General features: G+C 45.8%; 1 protein-coding gene across 2 annotated transcripts in view; it reads left to right on the forward strand.

Annotated features, from left to right (window-relative positions):
- BLK (BLK proto-oncogene, Src family tyrosine kinase) overlaps positions 1-22271 on the forward strand; it is a 44946-nt gene that overhangs the window by 20576 nt on the left and 2099 nt on the right. For both annotated transcript variants that reach the window (XM_061372212.1, XM_061372213.1), the window contains exons 3-11: positions 227-275; positions 6027-6120; positions 7060-7158; positions 8373-8476; positions 14395-14544; positions 15023-15175; positions 16073-16252; positions 16830-16906; positions 20460-20610. In XM_061372212.1, coding sequence (XP_061228196.1) covers positions 227-275; positions 6027-6120; positions 7060-7158; positions 8373-8476; positions 14395-14544; positions 15023-15175; positions 16073-16252; positions 16830-16906; positions 20460-20610 — 1057 coding nt within the window. The remainder of the gene's footprint in view (positions 1-226; positions 276-6026; positions 6121-7059; positions 7159-8372; positions 8477-14394; positions 14545-15022; positions 15176-16072; positions 16253-16829; positions 16907-20459; positions 20611-22271) is intronic.

A 22271-nucleotide genomic window follows, 5' to 3' on the forward strand; every position in this document is an offset into this window, starting at 1 on the left:
GAGGGAAGCCAAGGATTATTCAAGCTGACAGTTAAGACGTTGAAGAATATGTCAAGGTAAAATATGCTAAAGCCATCACAACACATACACAGCCAGGAGCAGGAGCTGTTGATTGACTACAAAGGGCTCTGGTTCAGACTCCTGCTCATCTGTGAAGCTGAGAGCAGCTCTTCCTGCAAACACAGTAAAGTAATAAATGTCTTTTTTCTTTCTATTTCTACCTAAGGGAAGACAATTTATCAGCATCCCCCATCTAAACCAAGCCTCTGTAAAAGGTAAGACTCTTAGCTCTGTTACTGTTTTCTTTGCCTTCACATGAGGGTTTGCAAGGTCCCCCAGCACCAGGTCTTGAGAACAAGCCGTCATGTCTCAGGCATGTGGTTTCTGTATCTTTAGCATTGCCAGGCGGGGAGTTTATCACTGTGCCTTGGAAGATTTAGTTTACATGACTGACTGTTTGTAGCTGCCAGTTTCCCCTGCTCATAAAAGAAATTAAGAGGGAAAAGCACTCCTTCACCAGTTGAGCAAAGTGCAATCTGAGACATCGACTGCATGAGATTTCTCTGTCTGCTGCCCTGTCTGCAGTGTGACAACTTCTGGATGCTGTATCCAGCCAGCTGAACATTTCAGAGGAAATAGCAGGCATCAGAAAACCCAGAGAGACTACAAAGAGAACAAGAAGAAAGGAAAGAGTATAAAATAAGGATGTGCAGAGCCCCTGCTTGGAAACTGTTTGCTGGCTTCATCTACCTCTTCAATTATCTGCAGGTCGCAGATGGTGGTTGGTAGATGATTGCCTTTTAGCAGAAAACTTCTGCTACCTCTGCCCAGCCTCCATCAACAACTTGTATACGTTTCTGTTTAAAGACATTTTGCAGATTAAGGACAGAGAGAGAGAGAATTAGAAGCAGGTAAAAAAAAGAGGAAGCTTGGAAGAAAGGAGTTAGCAACACATGGAAGATCCTTATGTGGCAGAAGTGGACGTTAGGGGAGACAGGGTATGAGTAAAGGATGATGAGGGAGTTTCTATCATGGGGCAGACAGAGGAACTCCTGCAAAGTCAGAATGCTTTTCAGAACTGATATTTGTTATGAGACCAAATTTCTGGGAGGTGTAGCTCCTCAACCATGTGAATAAGGAACGTTTCCATGGGAGTTCCGTCCTTTTGGAGAAACCATGCTTTCTTTTGCAAAGTTGTTTTCATGACACGATGACACATTCCTAAGCGGCCGTGCTCTCCTGCCTCCACAACTGAGAGGGCACTGCCAGTTTTTTACAGGGTTTTTATCAACCTCCTCCCTCTGGTGGGAAGCACAACAGAAGGCGGCTTTTACTTCTGCTTCATGCCAGAAGGCAGAAGTGGAAAGATGCTATAAAACGCGTAAAGCACCATGTTAGCCATTTTCAGCTCTCAAAAATATTTTGGTTTGTAAGGTTCAGTTCCAGTTTTGGAGGAATATTCACACTGACAGGCTGGGGCACTTCTTATTTTTCTCTACCAGTGCCTGAGCTGAAGAAATGATGCTTGCTATATCTGATTCTGTCCTCTGTGGCAAAATGGGCTGATAGGAACCATGCAAGATATTTGAGATAACTGACATATTCTCAAGACAGAAGGAAATCCAATTGAGTTGATAGAGAAAGCACAAAATCTAGACAATTCAATCGTGTAAAAATGTCGAAAAGCTGAATTAAATTTTGTGGGAGCAGTTCAAATTCAATCAGGCAAAATTATTGGCTATGGAAGTGTGGCATGGAATCTAAAATCAAAGCCTTCTTTTTCCCTTGTTTTCTTTTGTTGTTAGGTGATGGTGGGTTGCTTTTCTTTTTTCTCTGAATTCTCGGCATTTTGATTTTTTTGTCTGATCTCAGTGTCATGCAACTTGTTTCGCAGTTTCAAGTTTTCATGCCACTGTCTCAGAAATCATGTATTTCTTTTATATTAGCCTAACAAAAGCCTAATTCTTCCTGATGCTATTTATCTTAATAGAAATAACACAAAGGCAGGCAAGGAGTGCCAAGCTCTGGACTCAAATGCAGTGTTGGCAGCATTGCTAATCCACTTTCCACTTGGGGTGGGCTCTTCCATCCTGTGAGTCTCCCATTCATTTTAACATGGTTCCCTAAGCACTTGTGATGTGTTTAAAGTCAATTCTATATCTGTATAGAGTCAAAACTTCTGTTTAATTCTGCACCTCTAGGCCTCGGTACAGCAAAGTCCTGTCACAGGATGGTGATCCCCAAACCCAACAGCTCCAGTGCTACAGTTGCTGCTGTTCACTTGCATTGGGTAGATAAGACACAGTAGATAGGTAGAATAACCTCTGCCCTTGCCCTGCAGCTGCTCACAGCTGCATTTCAGTACTACTGACAGAGAGAGTTGGTTGGTTTGGGTGCTTGTTCTGAGGCATTATAATAAGCTGCGACAGCACTAAGAATTGGTCTCTTTGCAAGGTCATTTCTTCTCATGGAGAAACTGCAACTTCTACCTCTTCCCTTGATTTTGGCTAACCATAATATGAATAGGACTGATTTTCAGGGGGTGGGAGCTTAGCATGCGCTTGAAATTGAAGTCCTTTGAAGAATCTCAAGATTATCATTGAAGCTCTTAGTCTTTTCTATTGCTGTTCTCTGAATATGGATTTGAGTTTGAAAGGAATGTTGTCAGAAATGTGGCTTTGAGCTTAATTGGGAAAAGGAGGGGTTGTTTCTAATGAAAAGGCTGACTTATCAATGAGAAATTAAAAGTTCATAAAAAATGGGCACTTCCAATCAAAAGCAAGAGAGGGAAGAAAATGAGAGGGAATTGCCCAAAATATTCTGATTTTCTAATAAAAATGTTATGAGTTTAGGTCTCATACAATCAGCTGTTGGCATAATCTACCCCAGGGAAGTGGCGGACTCCCCAGCATTGGACACTGTTAAGATTCGGCTGGACAGGGTGCTGGGACATCTAGTCTAGGTCATGTGTTGCCCAGAAAGGTTGGACCAGATGATCCTTGAAGTTCCCTCCAACTTGGGATTCTGGGATTCAATGCTTTTATATCAAAATCAGAAATTATCTGCAAAAACATTCACTGTGTCAAAACACAAGGCAGAAAAAAACTTTTGCAGTGCAAGTCTGGATGTCCCAGGAGATATCACCCATGCTGTCACCCATGGGCTTATGGACCAGATGGAAGATGCAACGTTTGTTGTCATTTACCGTGTGACCATCATAGCATGGCTCTAAATCCACTAGGGGCCCTTTGGGGGACCCCAGCACAGTCTCAGCCTGCTCCATAGCCATGAGACATTTCAAAGACCTGCCATTCACAATGGGGCAGAAGACTGGTTGAATCATTTCAATTAAGACATCAAACTGGCACTCAGCCTGTGCAAACCGGGCTAGTATCTAACTTTCTTGACAGCAGCTCTGAGCCAGGAGGTATTTGGCTCGCAATCAAAGTCTCCGGACTGCTAGCATTATCTGCAAAGCAGTCACTCCTCACAGCCCCGACGGCTTCTCTACTGTAGAGTCACTCATGACCTAACTTGATTAAATAGGCCAAGAAAGTATTATCAATGCTGTTTCTTAGTGAGGTGACAAACTCAGAGACAGGAAGAGTTACTTTCATCATGAGATGGCAAGTCTTGCTGGCTTGAGCAGAGAGAGCTTTTCTTCTGGCTCACTTAAGTGTGCACTGTTTCTCAGCATGTATTTTGAGCAGGGGGATAAGAGGTGATCACAGTATGTTTTCAACATATAAAACCTTTTCGTCCTTGCTGTATTTGCTCTTTTTCTTCCTCTTTGTTTTGTTTATATGTACTTTTGTCAGTTGCTTCAAGATCAAAACTACATTTTTCATTTCATCTCTTGGGATATGCAGCCATTCTGTGCTTGAAGATATTTACCTGTTTGCTTCTATTTTTCAAAGCAAAAGTGTGACCACTGCATTAGTTTATTTCCAAGAGGAGCAGGACGATGCATGTGGATGAGCATGTTTGTTGTGGACCCTTTGCAGAAGGCACATATCCAAAACCCTTTCACATCAGAGAAGCTCTGTAATATGAATTTTCTCAAGGAGGCAACGAGAGTTTGGGTCCATTGCTAATGTCAAACTCTCTGAGATCCCTTAAGGGGAAGCCCCCAACTGTGCAACCTATTTTAAGACTTCAAAGCATTCTTCCTTGTGACTGACCATCCTTTTCCCCACACACAGGGAAGGGTGAGGCTCTGCCGAAACCTCTCAAGGATCTCCAAGTTCCTCTTGAAGGGAACCGCTCAGGGCTTTGGTTTACAAAGCTACATTTCCTCTCACCCTGACCCTTTCTCCTCCCTCCTCTCCAATAAACCACCAGCGGAGCAGCAGTCAGGCCTTGCAGAGGCACAAAACCCAAGCTGCCCCAGAGACATGTTATCTTGTGATGAGAAAGGGCCAGTCTGGCGCTCTTGCTGGTGGCATTATTTGAAAAGGTCACACAGAGACTGTGGCTTGACAGTCACTTTTGGAAAATGCTAATAATTCATTGCTGCAGTAATGAGGCTCTGTACGAGCTAAAGCCTTTCTGCAGCAAATGGCCTCCTTTTCTTTTTTTCTATTTTTCCTTTTCCTTTTTTGTTTTCTCTTTTTGTTTTTTCTCTTTTCTCTTTTTTCTTTTTCTTTTCACTTTTCTGTTTTTCTCTCTTTTTTTTTCTTTTTTGCTTTTCTTTTTACTTTTATTTTTATTTCTTTTTTCTTTTCCTTTTCCTTTTTCTTTTTCCTTTTTCTTTTTTCTTTTACTTTTTCTTTTTCTCTTTTTTCTTTTCCTTTTCCTTTCCTTTCCTTTTCCTTTTTTAATTTTTCTTTTAATCTTCCTTTTTTCCTTTTTCTCCTCCGCCTCCTTCTTCTTCTTCTTTTTTACCATTGCTTTTGGCTTGATTTCTGTGCTCATGTGCACGTGCCGATCCCCTTTATAAAGTCTGATCTGTCCCAAAATAGCTGCTCATTTCTGCTCCAGTAGCTGTGAGCATGCAGAGCACATGTGAACAGTTGCACAACGTCTCCAAGAGCAGCACTGGCACGACCCCAGCATGCAAATGTAGCGATGCAGCTCCAGCCCACAGAGATCTGCCCTGGGGTGGGTTTGCACGTACCAGGCAGCAGCTTTGCCACACACAGCAAGGCTCACATGCACCACGGAGACAAAGTCCGTTTTGCTATGCCAAAATTCAGGATCACCCAAGATGGCTGGAATAAAAGCAACATGGTAGGGCAGGGGATGGAGATGCATACTTGCTCACAGCTTTGGTCCAGGTGGGTTACAAGTGAAATGCGAGACACAGGGCACTGGTTTCGTGGTCTGGAGCATCTCAAGTGCATTGGGGCCAGGGAGAGGGAAGCGGATCCTGGAGCATGTGCCACTCCTGTGGGAATTTCAGCTGAGCAGAACAGCTACATGCCATAGAGGTGCTGGGTCAAAAGCAGCAGCATGACTTAAATGTGGTGGCACATCTGCAAAGGCTGTAAAGGGATGGCAGGATACAGGCAGAGAGTCTAGAGCAGCTGGAAGGAGAGTTAAATCCTAGCAATGGGCTCAAATAACAGAGGCTGAGATGACTTTATAACTTTTTCAATCAAGAAAGCCTCATCTTTTTGAGTCAAATCCCAGAACCACTCCAGGAAATGTTACTACAGCAGTTTTCATTTACAGACATGTAAAACTCAAGCCAAACACTGACAGGTTATATATGACCCTTCTTATTCCACAAAAACCTTTTTTTCTTGTTGACACACTGGGTTTTGTGGATCGGGGCGTCTGGAGAGCTTTAAAAACACATGCACAGGAAACACTTTGGTGAATCAGTGTTAGTCCCTGAGCAGAGGTTGTGGCTGGCGGGAAAGGTGGGGTGGTGGAAAGCTTGGGTTTTGGGGGGACAGGGCAGGTGACAGCCCCTTGTGTGTGTGGGGGGGGGTGAAGCGCCCTGCCATACACCTGGGTGTGCATCACCCATCTGTCAGGGAATTCAATAGTGATAGGTTTGATGATGCTCCTGCTTCTTTCAGATAACCTGATTGTGATCGCACTGTATGATTTTCCTGCCTCAAGTGACCGTGACCTGCAGCTGGTCAAGGGGGAGAAACTGCAAGTCCTCTCCAAGTGAGTGATCTACTGCCAGAGGGAGGTACAAATATGGGGATGGTGAAGCTCAGAAATGGGGTACCTTGGGGTCAGACATCAGTTTGAGCTCACCAAAACTGAGCATGAGTTGTATCTTTGCTCCAGAGTGTGACTATGGGTACCCTTTTCTCTCTGCAAGGTGGGGAAGGTGACACTTCCATGGGTTACAGATATTATGGGGTTGGGTGGTGTCCTTGCCTGGGACTTTGGGACCTTCTTCACTGCTGGTGTCCATGAGCACAGAAGTAGCATAAATTACAACAATAACCTAGCTCCTGTTTCATATTTTGTGCTGATGGTGCTTTTGCAAAGGATGTGGGTTGGGTGTAGTCAGAGGAAAGGATGGAATCGAGCCAGAGAGGCGTGTGGTTTCATTTCAGCTTCTTCTCAAGTGAGAAGGGGGACAGACAGTCCATCTGGCTGGACCATAACAGGGCAGAGGTGGGCCTGGGTCTCCCAGTCAGCAGACTGTGTAGGGCTGTTCCATTCTTTACTGCTTTGTGAGGTGGCCTCCAGAGGGAACAGTTCTCAAACAGATGCTGTATGCAGTGTGGTATCCAGCAGAAAAAGGAAGAAGCAAAAAAAGAATCCCCCGATGCAAGAGATAAAATAACCCCATGATGACCCGGATTTCTCTCCTCTCACATGGGGCGCGTAGAAGAGGTTTGAATCTGTGGTCACTCTTTGTTCACTCTGTATTCATGGAAAGAGTCTGTCACCTCCAGAAGTCCCTGAGAGACCAACAGCCTTCAGCCTGGTGTTGGTCATAGGAAACTGAGAGAGACCTGTACTGTGGATTAAGGAGCCCTAGTCTATTTGTAGTGCTCCAAACCCCATAAACCATGCTGTCACCACAGCCTTAGCTTGTCGTGAAACCTCCTCTGGGCACTCAAGCTTTTTCTCCTGCTTGCCTTGCAGTGAAGGGGACTGGTGGCTGGCAAAATCCCTCAGCAGCGGCAGGAAAGGCTACATCCCCAGTAACTTCGTTGCACAGGTGGACAGCTTAGAAGAGGAGAAGTAAGTGCAAAAGCTTGTGAATGGTTAACAATGATGCAGTGCCCTGTCTCTCAGCAAGAAACGGGAACAGCTTTACTTGGTGTTGGGAAGATGTCACTGCTGGGCTGGGTGGCAAGATGCTGCTCAGAAGGTCAGGAGAAGCTTTAAGCACCATACGGGCGCAGGGCAGGAGGGAAGTGAAGTCACTATGGGGGAAGTGAGCAAAGACTCCTGTCCCATTAATTGCACCCACCATAGAAAACAAGGGTTTGGAGGAAGAACATAAAGGTTATATTTGCACTGGTAAATTAGCAGTGCCAGGAAATATCCTCTGGTCCCACTGGGCCAGTCTACCCATACACAGTGTTAAACTTCCTCAGCCTCTAAAAGGGCATCTGCATGTAAATTAGAAATCCCTTGTGAGAAGGTGCATTGATCCAGGTCTTGGATATGCCAGGGACCACGCCAACTGTTCAACAGGGCAGATGACTAAGTACCAGTGCCCAGACCCATAGCCTGGTGCTGTTTATTTCACTAGCCCAGATGCAGCCTGCCTGTTTGGCTTCCTGCAAGGAGGATGGTAAGAAGGACTGGAGCCAGAAGGGTTTATTATGCCTATAATACAAGCAGCAGGAAAAATCGTTTCCATGACTTCTTCTCCTCTGTGGCATTCAGCTATAAATGATCAGTCCCACTTACAAGCTCCTCTTGGAGGGTCCCAACCACCACTGAATTCAGCAAATATTTAGCAGCACACAGAAATGTGGTTGGGACATAAATGCTCTTTGTATCCAAAGGGTATATTCAAATGGCTGTGGGCACCCTGTGCTCAGCCTGCAGCACATGTGTCTGCTTTATACACAGCCTGCCAGGGCACAGCTCGAGGTTCACCCACTTAGCAGGTGAGCTCTGGGTCCTTGTGTGCCTCAGAGCTGTTCTCTAGATGAGCTTGCCCTGCTCTCACATATGGGATATTGCATGTACAATCTACTCTCTGCTCTGGCTAAATTGCTAGGCTATGAAACAAGCCCAGAGACACCCAAATCTGAATTAATCTACTGAAAGCAGTCTATTGCTGCCACTTTCCAGCAGATAAAAAACTATTTCCTGATGAAAATAACCCTCAGTTTCAGAGTGTAATGGTAAAAAAAGAAAAATGAAGTAACTGGAAAGAATTTTATAAAGATCTTTTCCTTTTCAAGCAATGATTTTGCTGTTGCTTCTCTGTTTCCCAGGTGGTATTTTAAAGCTCTGAGCAGAAAAGATGCTGAACGGCTGCTGTTGTCTTCTGGTAACAAAGTCGGCTCTTTCCTTGTCCGAGAGAGTGAAACCAACAAAGGTGAGATCTGCAGAGCAAGGATAACTCCTCATTATTGCCATGGCTGGGAAGACCCTTCATACCCTAGCTGTGAATTCAGCTGTGTCAGTGGTTCTTAGATCTGGCTCAGCAGAACATTGCTTGCAAGGCTCAGGAGGGCTGTAGAACTGTGCTGAGGGTTTGGAGGGCAAAGATTTGCTCATAGTGCTACTTGTGTGCGTAGTTCAGGCTGTGGTAAGGGTGGCTCTTGCCACCACAGGTTGTGGCAGAGATGCAGGGGCACAGATAAGCAGGAAAGACTGAAGATATGGTATTTTTTTTGGCAAATAGAGATTCTTCAATGCACTCTGGAAGAAGCTTTTCTCCTGTTCGCAGCAGAAGCTTGCAGGATTTTGGAAAAGCTCTTTTGGTATAACATTTTCTCAGTGGAAACAAGTTTCTCCTGATAGTGTGTAGCAGGGAGAATTGATGCAAACCAGAACTTTCGGAAGGAGACTGGCTGAAGAAGAAAAGGTGGAATTCATCCACTCTCCTTCCATACGAAGACATGGCTCAATGAGGATGGAGAGAACAGAGCATTATGGTCACTTCTCTTGGGCAGTGGACATAGTTATTAACCATACTAATTAACTGTGTAATTGCAATTTCCTTGTTCTGTGCTGTTAATCTGAGGACAGTCTGGAAGCTAGTTTAGGTTGTCCCTCCAGTGCATGAAGCACTGCCAAGTCCACCACTAAGCCATGTCCCTAAATGCCACATCCACATGTCTTTTAAATAACCCTATGGATGGTGACTAAACCACCATGCTTAGAAACAAGTCTCTTCAGTGTTTCCTGACTGAATGTTCCCTAAAAATTCTGAAAGCTGCAAATCCTCATGGAAAGCATCCCTCCTACTTGGCATCAGTGTTAGGTTTACAGTTGGACTTGATGATCTTAAAGGTCTTTTACAACTTAAATGTAACACACATGCTCAGCAGACATTCGTGCACTTCATCTGAAGGTCTGGGAAGGAGTGAGGCCCTCTGTCCACACATGATCCTAGTCTTTGTGGCATCCCTAGAGGCCACACATCAATGGGATCAGAACTCTCCCTTTCCCCCCTACACTTGCTCAGGACAATTGCCCCCTACTTCTGCTGGCCACAAGCTGCACACAGAAGATGAAATCATTTCCTGCAGTTCTCTGGAGTGTGGATGGGTCTAGGGCACACAGGGCTTGGGCAGAGGTGGTGGAGTCTGGAGATTCAGGCTAGACCCAGTCTTCAGTCACTGACCTCTGCTGTCCAGAAGCAGACTTAGCTGGAGGCATGTGATACTCTGCATTAGCAGATGTGGCCTGTTCCACTCCATGAAAATCCAGTGTTAGTCCTAAATCGTCGAGATCATCTCTGCTGTGAAATGTGAGTCTCACCTGTGTCTTGTCTGATATTTAGTATTCTGTCCTAAAATATGACTGTTATTCCTTCAAACACATCATCCTATGCGATCAGCTATTACCTGAATACCCTGTGCTTTAGACTGCCTGAATGGCCATGGTGACACCATTTGGTCTGCCTTAACCACAGCTTCCTCCTTTCTAAAGCGAAGAGGAAAAAGAGAAACCCCTCTTTTCCAAATGTGCCATGAAGTCGAGATCACTAACGTAAAGCATCTGTGACCTACCATGAGATGTCCAGAGCAATGCCATGCCTGTCCTTCGAGCTCCACAGGTTCTTCCTGTTTTCCTCCTCCACGATCTATATTTTCATTCAGTTTGCACCAGCAACCTTTGATGTTCAGGACTGAGCACTGAGTTGAGCTAAGGGCAGTATCCCCCGTAGCTGTATGCATTGCATGGTGGTTGTCTTATATTGGTTTGTCTCAGCCACAGTGGGATGCATTCTGCACCCTCCTAAGAGCAGCACCTATTCATAACCCATCCCAAGCGATGTCTCATTTTGCTAATGATTAAAGACACACAAATTCTGCAACCTGGGGCCTTTGCTTTCAGCCATCCTTTACAGAGGCCATTAAAGGCTCATTCAGCATCTGGGAAGATCAGTCCTTGAGAGAGTGTGGGAAGCAGTATAATCATGGGCAGAGAGATAGCCTTGCTGAAGCTACTGGAAAAACACAAATCTTCCCCTCAAATAATACTCGTTCTGAAACATGGAGGAGCATAGTCACACTGCTGTACCAAGTCACAAAGCCCTGGCTTGCAGCAAGACTGCTGTGCCCATGCTCCCAGCAGGAGAGATCTCAGAGCTCAGCTGCTGTATTCAGTTTAGCTCCTGCGTTTCCCATAGGGAAGGAGTTAAGACCCTGATGAGACCTATACAAGCAGGAGATGCCCCACATGCTGGGACTTGGCCTGAGGTCCAGGCATCAAAATGCAGATACCTCACGTGGCAGTTGCTTGAACTCCCACCATAGCCAGTGGGGCTTGATTTGGTTGCCAAAACCTGAACATCTTAGGGTCATCTCCAGGTTCTCTACCACAAGATGTGGTTTTGCACCATATCTGCCAAGCCCATGCAGGTGTCTGAGAGCACCTCAAGCAGTACCTGACTCACATGTTTAGGTGACTGAGTCAACCCTCAGTATGATGCAAAGTGGAATCTCACCCTTTACATCTTCTGTTGTTCTTTTCCATACAAAACCTGCCATACTTTGAAAACAAAGAACCTCAGACCCCTTGCAGGATGGTTCAGGGATTTCAGACCTGGAAGAGGAGGGTCTGACACTGAGAGCTGCCCAGGGCAAGATTTGTTTGTGCTCTGAGCCGGTGTCAAGCGCAGGTCTGTGCCAGGACGCGATGCAGGGCTGTGGGACAGGAGAATATCCCTTGTGGCTGAGGAGCTAGAACCCCTTCTGGCTATCACTGGGGGAGATTAGGAGTCCTGCCATCTGTCTGGCTCCACTTAACATCCTTCTTTTGCTGCTGCTCCTGGGAGAAGAGAGAATTGAAGCTTTTCAGCTGCAGTGCTTTGGCTTTAGACTGCAGCTCCCAAGGGAACTGTAGCGGTGAATGACAGGGAAAGCTTTACCACACTCGCTTCAGCAAACTGAACTCTGACTTGGGGTAAAATACAGTCATTAACTCTAATGACAGAATAAGTATTCACTTTGGGAGCAGACAGCTGATAGATTGGGCTGGAAGGTGTCTGGAGCTCCTGTCACTGCTGCATGCTGTGCATCACTGGTTTGAAAGATGCAAGGGTGTTTAAAGGGTCAGTGGGGTCTGGAAAGGTGGAGAGCAGGCATTTTGGGTTCAACCACACTACCAAACAGACCAGGTCTCCTCTCCTCCTGACTCTCAGCCCCAGTGCACTCCCTTGTACATGTGTTAGTTCTTAATTCTTGCCCTCCCTTCTGCAGTGCTGTCTGTTGTCAATGCAGATGAGTTCACACCACGTTTGGCTCTTTCCTCTACCAGACCTTGCCTTGTAAAAATCAAACACCCTAAGCCACATCCCAGGCACGCAAAGCACCCTCCTGGACTTGTGCCATAGAAGCTCAGATCTGATGGGCTGCACATTATTTCAATCATTTTGAAATTAAAATAATGTCAGCATCCTCAACAACAATCTTCTCTTCTCCAGGCTGTTCAGCCTGGAGAAGAGCAGGCTGCGTGGATACCTCACAGCAGCCTTCCAGTATCTGAAGGGGGCCTACAAGGGTGCTGGAGAGGGACTCTTCACTAGGGACTATAGTGATGGGATGAGGGGTAATGGGTTAAAACTTAAACAGGGGAAGTTTAGATTGGATATAAGGAGGAAATTCTTTACTGTAAGGCAGAAGTTCTTTACTGTAAGGGTGGTGAGGCACTGGAATGGGTTGCCCAGGGAAGTTGTGAATGCTCCATCCCTTGCAGTGTTCAAGGCCAGGTTGGACAGAGCCTTGGGTGACATGGTTTAGTGTGAGGTGTCTGAGCCCATGGCAGGGGAGTTGGAACTAGATGATTTTAAGGTCCCATCCAACCCTAGCTATTCTATGATCTATGAATAATGGACATTAATAACAATTTGGCACACATAGGTACCACAGAGGAGCCAGAGGGGGTCTGGGACCAAGTGCTAGAGAGTGTGAATGTGGCTGATCAACTCTAGCAGGACTTGTGCTGAGCCCTAGCAGCATCTCCCTGCACCCACCAGGGACCAAAGATCACTCTCTGGGAAAGACATCCTTAGTTCAGTGACCTTTGGTCACTGAGACATAGGCTGTAAAAATGAGCCATTATTTTACCCTTCCCTTGAATTTTTTCTTGACCATTGAAGATTCTTCATGGCTGCATCTAAGACGTTGAGCTGCAGGACTGATAGAGCCAAAAGGGCTTCTCAGTTTGTCTTCTGCCTGACACTCATGGCAAAGGAAAGAATTTCATCCTCTGCTGAGAAGGACCCCACCACGCTGAGGCTGTATGTTTCCAGTCTTCAGGTTCCTTGGAACTGCATTTAATCCAGCAGATCTTCCATGAACATTATGCCACCTTATCTCCCAGTCTGGTCTCTGTCCCACAAATGGCTCCTAGTGCCTGGAAAAATTTTAGACCATCCCAAATTCTGCTTGTAAAGATTTATAATCACAGAATAGTTAGGGTTGGAAAGGACCTTTAAGATCATCAAGTTCCAACCCCCCGCCATGGGCAGGGACACCTCACACTAAACCATATCACCCAAGGCTCTGTCCAACCTGGCCTTGAACACCACCAGGGATGGAGCATTCACAACTTCCCTGGGCAACCCATCCCAGTGCCTCACCACTTCAACAAAGCAAATATCCACAGAGGTAGTTTTCTTCTGTTAGTTTTAAAACAGAGGTTTGCAGCCTCAGCGTAAGGAACTGCTAGTGCTGCTATGGAGAAGCAGCAGCAAGTGAGAGCTACATCTTAGTAAATTTTCTCCTCACGGTCAGGATTATGGTTTCAGAGTCCCTGTGGAAGGCCCCACTTCTGCTTATGATCCTACATGACAGATACATACTTTTTAACATAAATAGCCTTGCCTTTTCAAGCATTAAAAAGGCAGCCTATCTACCCGGGTGACGTACTAGACTTCTAACAGCCCAGCAGGCTTGTAACAGCTTACTCCGGAAATATGATCCAGACAAAGGGAAAAAAAGAATCCCTGCTAAACTGCATTAAAATTGACACTGACATAGGCTGGAAGTTGCTGCTCTGTAGCAACATCTAGTGATGCTTTTGTGTGCAAAAACCCCAATCTTATGGTTCAGATTATAAACCCATTACAAGGAGAGAATAGCAGGTTGGAGTGGCAGATCATTAAGCAGCTCCCTTGAGGTCAAAAGGCACATAAATCTAGATGTGAATCTCTATATGTGGTTTATCCACAGTCACAAGTTTATGGCTGAACAAGACAATTCTCCTGAGTCCCCCTTCTGTACCTCCCAGGTAAAACACTGACCTTGGTATAGGGGTTATAGTGGATAACAGGGTTACAGGGACCTTGGGTAAAGCTGGGAAGGAGCATATCTCTTGACCTTACCTCTCCCACTAACTGAAACCCTGGTTGTGCTGGTGGGGTGGTTCAGATCCTTGTTTCTACAGACCGGTGAGACTACAGTCACTTGTTTCATCCAGATGAGGTGATGCTGTTGACAGAGCTCAGATGGGAGATACGGAGCTGTGGCAGGACTATCACAACATAAGTATCTGATTGCTCTGGCTGGAGATGTGCTATTGATTGATATTGATTCCTTAGGGCTGTTGGCCAAGGGTTAGGCAAGTTTTACGCAATGAAGCTTCCGCAGGGCCAGTTAAGCTCTGATGAGCCTTTATCTTCTCCACCTGTCTCAGAGAGAGGGACGATTGTAGCTTTGCAGCCTGGGAAGGCAACAGCAAGGGCTGAGAGAGGTATCTGCAGCTGTAGGCTGGGAGGTAGCTGGTCCCTGAGTAGGGTTCTGCTTGTCCTCACAGTTCTTTCTTCTGCTTATTCTCCAGGTGCCTATTCCTTGTCTGTGAGAGACAGCAACTCTGCCCATGGGGACATCATCAAACACTACAGGATCCGCTCCTTAGATGGTGGGGGGTATTATATCTCCCCCAGGATGACATTCTCCAGCCTGCCAGAGCTAATCCATCATTACAGCCGTAAGTTGGGCTTGTTTCTTAGCAGAATGTGGACATGTGGGTAGAGGGAGCATGGGCTTACTAGCCACCACCACCACTCCATTGACTCCCATGGGCCAGGTGTCCTCCTACAAGCAGAACTTGGGCACCCCTGTCCTGCTTTTCAACCTAGAGCATTGTGAGAGTAAGGTCTATCCCCAACCCTATAACCAGAGAGAGTCTTCCATCAGGAAGGAGGTTAATGCTGAAGGGATATGTAGGAAGGATGCTTGGGAAGCAGGGTTTGAACTAGCTGGGCAGGAAAATTTGCTCCTCTATGGCTCCCTTTGAGCCTTCTGCTTTCACTGGGTCCATTCTGCATCCCTTGATCCCTATGGCTGAAACATCTGTGTGGTTGTGGAGGTTTCCCATGGGTTGACTTCTTCCTGGCATGTGCAGATGGAAGAGGAGGTTAGCTCTGCCATCCCATTGAAACATCCTGTACTTTGTCCTCACACAGAGAAAGGGGATGGCCTGTGCCAGCGCCTCACAACTGCCTGCATATCCCTGGTTCCCCAGAGACCCTGGGCACAGGATGAATGGGAGATCCCACGGGAATCTCTGAAGCTTGTGAAGAAACTTGGCAGTGGGCAGTTTGGGGAAGTATGGATGGGTAAGTATAACTCCCCATTCCAGGAAAGAAATATATAAACAGAGAAGATGGAAAATCTTCTTTCCCTACGACAAGACTAGTCTGAGCATGGGAATCATAAAGTATGAACACATATTTATAGGTACACATACAGCAGTAGATGCCATACTCCTGGGAAGGACCAGACAGGCTGTGTTTGCATGAATCAGTGGTTGAGCAAGGGTTTTGCAGGCTAGATACATGTGATGGGTGTTGAAATAACTATATACTCATCTCCTGAGACATGATCTCATTATTCCTGGGAATCCTGGGCTTAGTTGTAGCATCCTCAGTTACACACAGCAGGGTAGCTTGGTGACATTATCCCACTTTTTCTGCTTCCCTGTCCCACTTTATAACCTAGATCTGAATCCCTTATGCCTTCCTGCCCACTGCTAATCAGTGGCAGAGCAAGTGGGGTGAGGTCAGCTTCCTTTGCTGTCCTCTTTGTGGTTGTCTGTTGCCTTGGCAATTGAGATTGTGGACAGGACCAGACGGAGTCTACTGGTGGACTGCAGAGTCCTGGCTTTTCTATGGCATTTGGTTTATGAGAACATAGCTGGTGGGGAGCCCCAGGGGTTTCATCCAGAGTCTTGCAAGGCTGGGAGGACTGTGTGAGGATGGGCTCACTGCATGGGTGTCTGTAACCCAGAGCAGGGATACTCCCCAATGAAGCCGCATAGACTGATGGTTGTGCTGTGCCTGTCCCTTCTCCTTTCATACCTGCTGTCTGAACCCTCTGGCACCAGGTTTTACTACGTGTTTCTTTATGAGATTGAACGCTGTTGCTGTGTTTTTCTGCTGCCTGATCCTTCTGCGCAGCCTGATAGATCCAGTAGAGATGCCAGAATTCCTCAATGCATCATTATTTCTCTGCAGGCTATTACAAGAACAACATCAAGGTGGCTGTGAAGACCATGAAGGAGGGCAGCATGGATCCTGATGCCTTCTTGGCAGAGGCAAACTTGATGAAGAGGCTCCAGCATAACAAACTAGTCCGGCTATATGCGGTAGTCACGAAGCAGCCAATCTACATTGTGACAGAGTACATGGCCAATGGTAAAGAGCCTCACTGAGGTTTTTGTTGGGTTTCTGTAAAATCAGGTCAACGAGTTAGCTGGTACTCCCATGCATAATAGGGGTGGAAGGAGGGCATTGTATCCTGTCTGTAAACAGAAGGACTAAGTGATCCAGAAGTCTGCTTCTAGTACTGGGAGGGACTTTCTGGGCAATGAAATGCTGCTTCTTGAGGTCTTATATTTCAAAAGCTACTTCACAAGATGATGATGCTCCATTTGAAGAGGAAAGTTCTCCTCTCCACTGCTCCTCCCGGGAGTTTGTTTCAGATTTTTAATCCCCTCATGGTGAAGTTGACCTTTCTTTTGCTCCTCTTCTCTATAAGGCTTTGAGTGATGAATGCCTATTAGTTTGCAAAAGGTCTGTGCAAAATGAAGGGGGAAAATCACCTGCATTTGGGAACTTTCCTAATGGAAGATGCTCCAGCAGACACCATTGTGATTCCTCGTATTTTCTCTAAGATGCAGGCAGATTTGCTGCATATATTCTGAGAAGCACCGGGGAAAACAAATGTGTAGACTTACTCAGAATTGTTACATCAGCCTCTCCTCTTTTGCAGGGTGTTTGCTGGATTACTTGAAGACAGAAGAAGGAAGCCAGCTGAACCTCCCCAAACTCATTGATATGTCTGCTCAGGTCAGTGAACAGCCTCTGGGAAACCTGCTCAAGGCCATGATTTGCTATAAAATTCTTGCAAGTCTGACAGCGTCTCTTTCATGGAGAAAAACAGCACCTCCTGGTGTGCTCTCGTAGAGTTTCTCTCTCAGCCCGCTTGTGTTGATGTGCGTGTCAGCTCAGCAGTGCTCTGCTGGTCCTTAGTACAGACTCAGGGGAACTTAATGCAGTGCTGGAGAACTGGGGCTTGGGTTTTAGGTTTTGGGTTTGGTTTTGGTTTGTTTTTCTGGTTTGCTGAGGAGGAAGTAAGTTTGCTTCTCTTTTTACCAAAAAGGAAGAAAAAGCTCAAGGGAGAGACTTTCAGTGTAGAGACATGATGGCTTTCAGCAGTTCTTCCCTCCTGATTATTAGGCATAAGGAATGTTCTGACACTCTGATCTGTGAATATTGCTTTTTATGAGAACAAACTTTGACTTTGTAGTGTTTATTCACTCTGAGCATCCCCAGCCTGAACTGTAAAATTATAGTCAAAAAGTGTATCTAAACTCAAACAGGTCAAAATCAGGGAAACCACAGACTGGCAGCATCTTGGCAACAAGTTGCACATGAAGGCTGAGATTGGCAAAATCACTCCACTTCGGTCCTAGTGGACAGAGTTTGGCTCCACCCCTGTTGACAGAGTTTGGCTCACCCAGAGCAGAGTTAGGATACTTTTGGAAAAGTCCATGAAGCATCAGCATCACGGTTGAATGCAGCTATTTTGATGTGCAGGTCTGGCAACAAACAATGTGTAAAGGCTGGCCGCTTGGCTCCAGCCATCCTCCAGACCTATTTTGTAGCGTATTAAAAAATGGAGAATCTTAAGATTTGAGCAAATATTATATGGCAGCAAAACATTTTCCTTCTTGCTTTAACCAGGATGAAAATATTTAAATGCATTAAAGCAGTGTCCCCATCTGCCATTTTTATTTTCCTCTGCACCCCTATGAAGTGAGCAGAGGAAGTTGTTTCAGTACCTTCTCTCTTCACAACTGATAAATCTTCCTTATCTGCAGCTTTATCTTTGTGAGAGATTAGGGGGCCAACTGCACCCTCACTGTTTGGTATCTTTTCCTTCATTGTTTCCTTCCTTCCCACTTTCTTTCTTTACCTCCCTACTTCCTTCCTCCCTTTTTCACTCTTTCATTCCTACTCTTTGTTTTAAATTCCTGATGCTAAGCAGAATGATCCAAATCCATTTATGTTACAGAGCCCTTGGTTTTGGTGAGGTCATTACCACAGAGACTGGTTTGATGCATTTTGATGCAGCAGGAAAGTGCCGTAGCCAGAGCAACCTGCACTCAGCTGTGGTCACAGGGGTGACCCAGAGCAAAGCTGTTGGCCAACATTATACCAAGCTTTGAGGCAGCAGAAGTATGAGTACTCATGCTTTTATTTAACTCAACACTGGGAGTTGCATTGAGCATGTGGAGTAAAGAAGCATTTCGAGGCAGGAGTGTGGAAGTGTCTGGGGAGAGGTCAGTGATCTTCCCTGTACCAGGCATGAGGGTAGTAGAAGTCTGATAACACGCTGGCTGCAGGAACACATGGGAGAAACCCATCCCAGGGCAACCTTGTGCACCCAAACCTCCCCTCTGAATTCAGGGTTGAAGCCTTGAATGTAACTGCATGGCATGGCTTGAGCTGGCCAGAAATCCACTACAATGGCCAAATAGTCCCCACAGTGGGCATCATCACTAGAGTTGAGCAATTGCACATGGACATCACCTCTCCATGGTCACCTGGATACACTCACCCTGCACATCCTATCACATCCCTTTTTGCTCTTTGCAGCATCCTGGCTTGGGGTAGCTGAACACGGACCAGACCCACACACCCCTACAACACAATAACCCACTGAAGCCAGCCACAGATCATGGAATAGGAAGGATTTTGCCCATCCCTCAAGGCATGGGTGTCAATCGGAAGGACAACTTTCACCGTTCCCCCTCCCACTGGCACCAACTCTTCAGGGCAGGGATTCCAACACTCACTGAGTAACTCCCGGGGGAGGAAAAGGAAAAGGGCAAGTTTTGGGCTATTTCGCAATCAGTTCATCTGCGGTGCTGGGCTGACATCACAGCCCAACAGGCACACAACCCTTTTGAGCACAATTTTGAATCCAATAGCATCCGTCAGAGTTAAAATTAGACATCTCTTGGCCGAAGCACTAGATCCTGTGGCCAGTCTCAAGGGTGCGTGCTCAAAAGCATTCTGGGCTGGAACGGGCCCATTGAAGGGTACTATCTCATTAACATCAGGACAGGAAATTACATCAATTCTTCCATTTTCCACTGAAGCAAACAGCACTGCGCTGAAGGGGTGTTGACACAGGTTCGAAACACAGCACTGGAAAGTATGTGTTAGTATCCTGTTTAAAACCACATGTAAGTCTAGATGCCGATGTGAATCTGTATGAAGTGGAAAATATCTCTGCCCTCACCCACGGACACATGCAATCTTTAATAAGTATGAACCATTGTTAGAAGAGGTTGCACACATCCACTCACCTTCCTGATAAATGCCTAACCCAAATCTGAGACTCAACCGATAGAGCAACTTTGCAGTCTCTGTTTTCTATATGTCCCAGCACCCAGCAATAAAGAATTGCTGTCATCATTTATAGAGGCTTGTGACACATCAGGCGCCTCCCCAGGGCTGCTCCCTGCTCCAAGGAGCTAAACACTGCAAGATGAGTTTGGGAGCAAGAACATCCCAAAGCAAAGTTTGGAGATGGTTAAAGAAGGCAATGCATGCCAAAGACAACAGATTTGTATTGGAATACTGTCTATCTCAGTCAGATTTTGATGGATATCTGGGTGTTCTGCTCTAATGCATCCTGTAGGTATCAGAGCAAAGAACTGTTTTGTGTTCTGGGTCCTAGTCTGGATCCAGCACAGGGAAGAAAAACATCAGTCCCAGTTTTATTGTGGAGGGATCCCCAGGAGTCTCCTTCCCATCCCAAAGCAGAACAGTGAGGAAGAACAGAGAAGGCTACTGAAAAGCATCTGGTTGTCCTTCTAGATCTGGACTTTGCTACTGTAGCTGAGGGGCGGATGAGTTCTTTGAGAGTTTTTTTAATTGGCATATTTAGTCTGGGCTGTTTGTGATTAAAATACCAGCTGGAGAGGAGAGCCTTGTGGCAGAAACCAGGAATCCAGTGATGTGGTTTCAGGTTTGCTTCAACTTTCGGTGTCTCACAGCAGACACGACTCAGGGCTGTAACTTCTGAGCAAACGAGAGAGTGATGCTTCTGTTCTGCTTGACTTGTCTGCTTAAAGCTTTTGGTTGCCAGGTGTATACTGGTAGAGCTGAACATATTCACACATACATGGCTATACCTATTTATGTATGTATGTATCTGTCTACCTGTTTATCTATCTGTCTGCTGATCTATCTGTCCATCCATCCATCCATCCATGGAGCATGCATGTTTGTGCCCATGGAGGCATATGAGCAACCCTATACACATGCTCTGTTTTTATAAAGGTGGGTGCCTTGTCATGATGAAGGCAGCCTCTTCCTCCTCTCCTAGGTGGCAGAGGGAATGGCGTACATCGAACGCATGAACTCCATCCACCGTGATTTAAGAGCTGCCAATATCCTCGTCTCAGAGACACTTTGCTGCAAAATTGCTGATTTTGGCCTCGCCAGGATCATTGAGAATGAATACTTGGCACAAGAAGGTGGGTGTTGTTCCCAGCATTGCTTCACCAGCACATTGCCCTTATCTCTAAGCCTCCTGCCATGAAAACGTGCCAGGATACGGGATGTCCAAGGGCTGGAACCAGGCACAGGGCACCCACTGCTGCCAATGGCATGAGACCCAAGCCCCCATTTCTGCCATTGTCAGCACCCAGGCAGCAGGAAGAGCAAGATAGAGAGCCAAATAATTGAGCCCTAGGGGAGGCAGCAGTACTTAGGGACAATAAAGAGCAAGTGAGGTTTGCAGAAGGAAAAGGAAAAAAAAGCCTTTTGGCAGTGTCTGGGGGAGTCCTGTTGAATCTCAGGTTTTGTCACTGCAGAAATTTGACCTCCACTAATGAAACCTGCTGCCTGTGCCTACATGTTCTCAGTGAGTCAGCCCAAAGGGAAGGAAATATCAGTGTAACTCAGTCACTGCACTGCAGAGGGAAGCTGAAGCCACAAATCGAGACCTAATGGCAGCTTCCAGATGTTCCAGGCAAACCCAGACCAGACCAGGTCCCTTCCATAACAGAGGGACAACTTACAGGAGAAGGTTGGCAGTTGGGCAGGTATTTCTCATCAGAACAAAGCACCTTGAGCATTTAAACCAAACCCATCAAAAGGCACACAAAACCAGGTGTTTTCCATGTTAACATGAAATCTTCTTATGACTCCACCTGCAAGGCCAAGTCCCTTGCTGGGCCTGAGTTACTGGGAGGTGGACAGGAAAGCATGGCCATGAGAAGTGGCAGCTGGTTTGGCTTGTGCAGAGGTCCATCTACAGCCATTTGACAACAGGGTTAAGTGAAATTCCTCTGCAGCAGCTTTTCCTCTGTGCTTACCTCTGACTCTAAGGTCAGTTAGGAGATCATGTAGTTCAGACTGCAAAGAGATGTTATAGATCATCAGGGAAATAAGCAGAAATGATTGCAATAAAATGATTAAGTCTGCCATAAGTGGCACCTACTAGAAGATTTTCAGCTTTTGGAAATCTGTCCTCCTCTAGAGTTGGGATGAAGATAAATCTTCCTATAAAAAAATACTCTGGGGTAAGGAAATTGAACAGATTATTTTTTCTTATAAGATAGGAGAGTTTCCATTCCATTTGCTGTCCCAAAATACTTTATGATACATGCATTTCAACATGTAAAACTATTTCAGAGTAGTAAAAGCTTGAAAATATAACTTGTGTAATGGCATGAAGGAGTACTGTGAGATTACTGTGATTTTTTAAGGCAGTTTTTATCCTTAAGAGGAGTTTTTGTGAAATCAGTATAATTCTGTTAACATACCCAAAGGAACCACATTTCCAGTGGAAAACAGTTCCTATCAGCATTTTTCCAGCTAGCTTTAATCTGAAAAAACAACTGCCCCTCTATGTACTTTGAACAATTTTCACTTCATAGATTGCATTTCCGAGCCTCGTCAGTCTACTTGTCAGAGAATGATGAGCAAGAACAAAGGCACTTATTTCACACACTGCATTTAGGCCTGCAGTCCTTAAAGGATATATACAAATAAAAATGTGTTTTCCTCTGCAGCCTTTAACACATTCAGTTCCTACTTATCAAAGGCATTTGGGTTTGGGTTTTTTTTGGCCTTAGCTGAACTGAAATGGCCATTGCAAAAGGGTCATTGCTGTCCGCAGCGTGCATAGCAA

The sequence above is a fragment of the Neopsephotus bourkii genome, unplaced genomic scaffold (genome assembly GCF_033783945.1).
Source record: "Neopsephotus bourkii isolate Nb327-2 ecotype Australia unplaced genomic scaffold, CSIRO-AGI_Nbou_v1 NB_1600, whole genome shotgun sequence".
Classification (NCBI taxonomy): Eukaryota; Metazoa; Chordata; class Aves; order Psittaciformes; family Psittacidae; genus Neopsephotus; species Neopsephotus bourkii.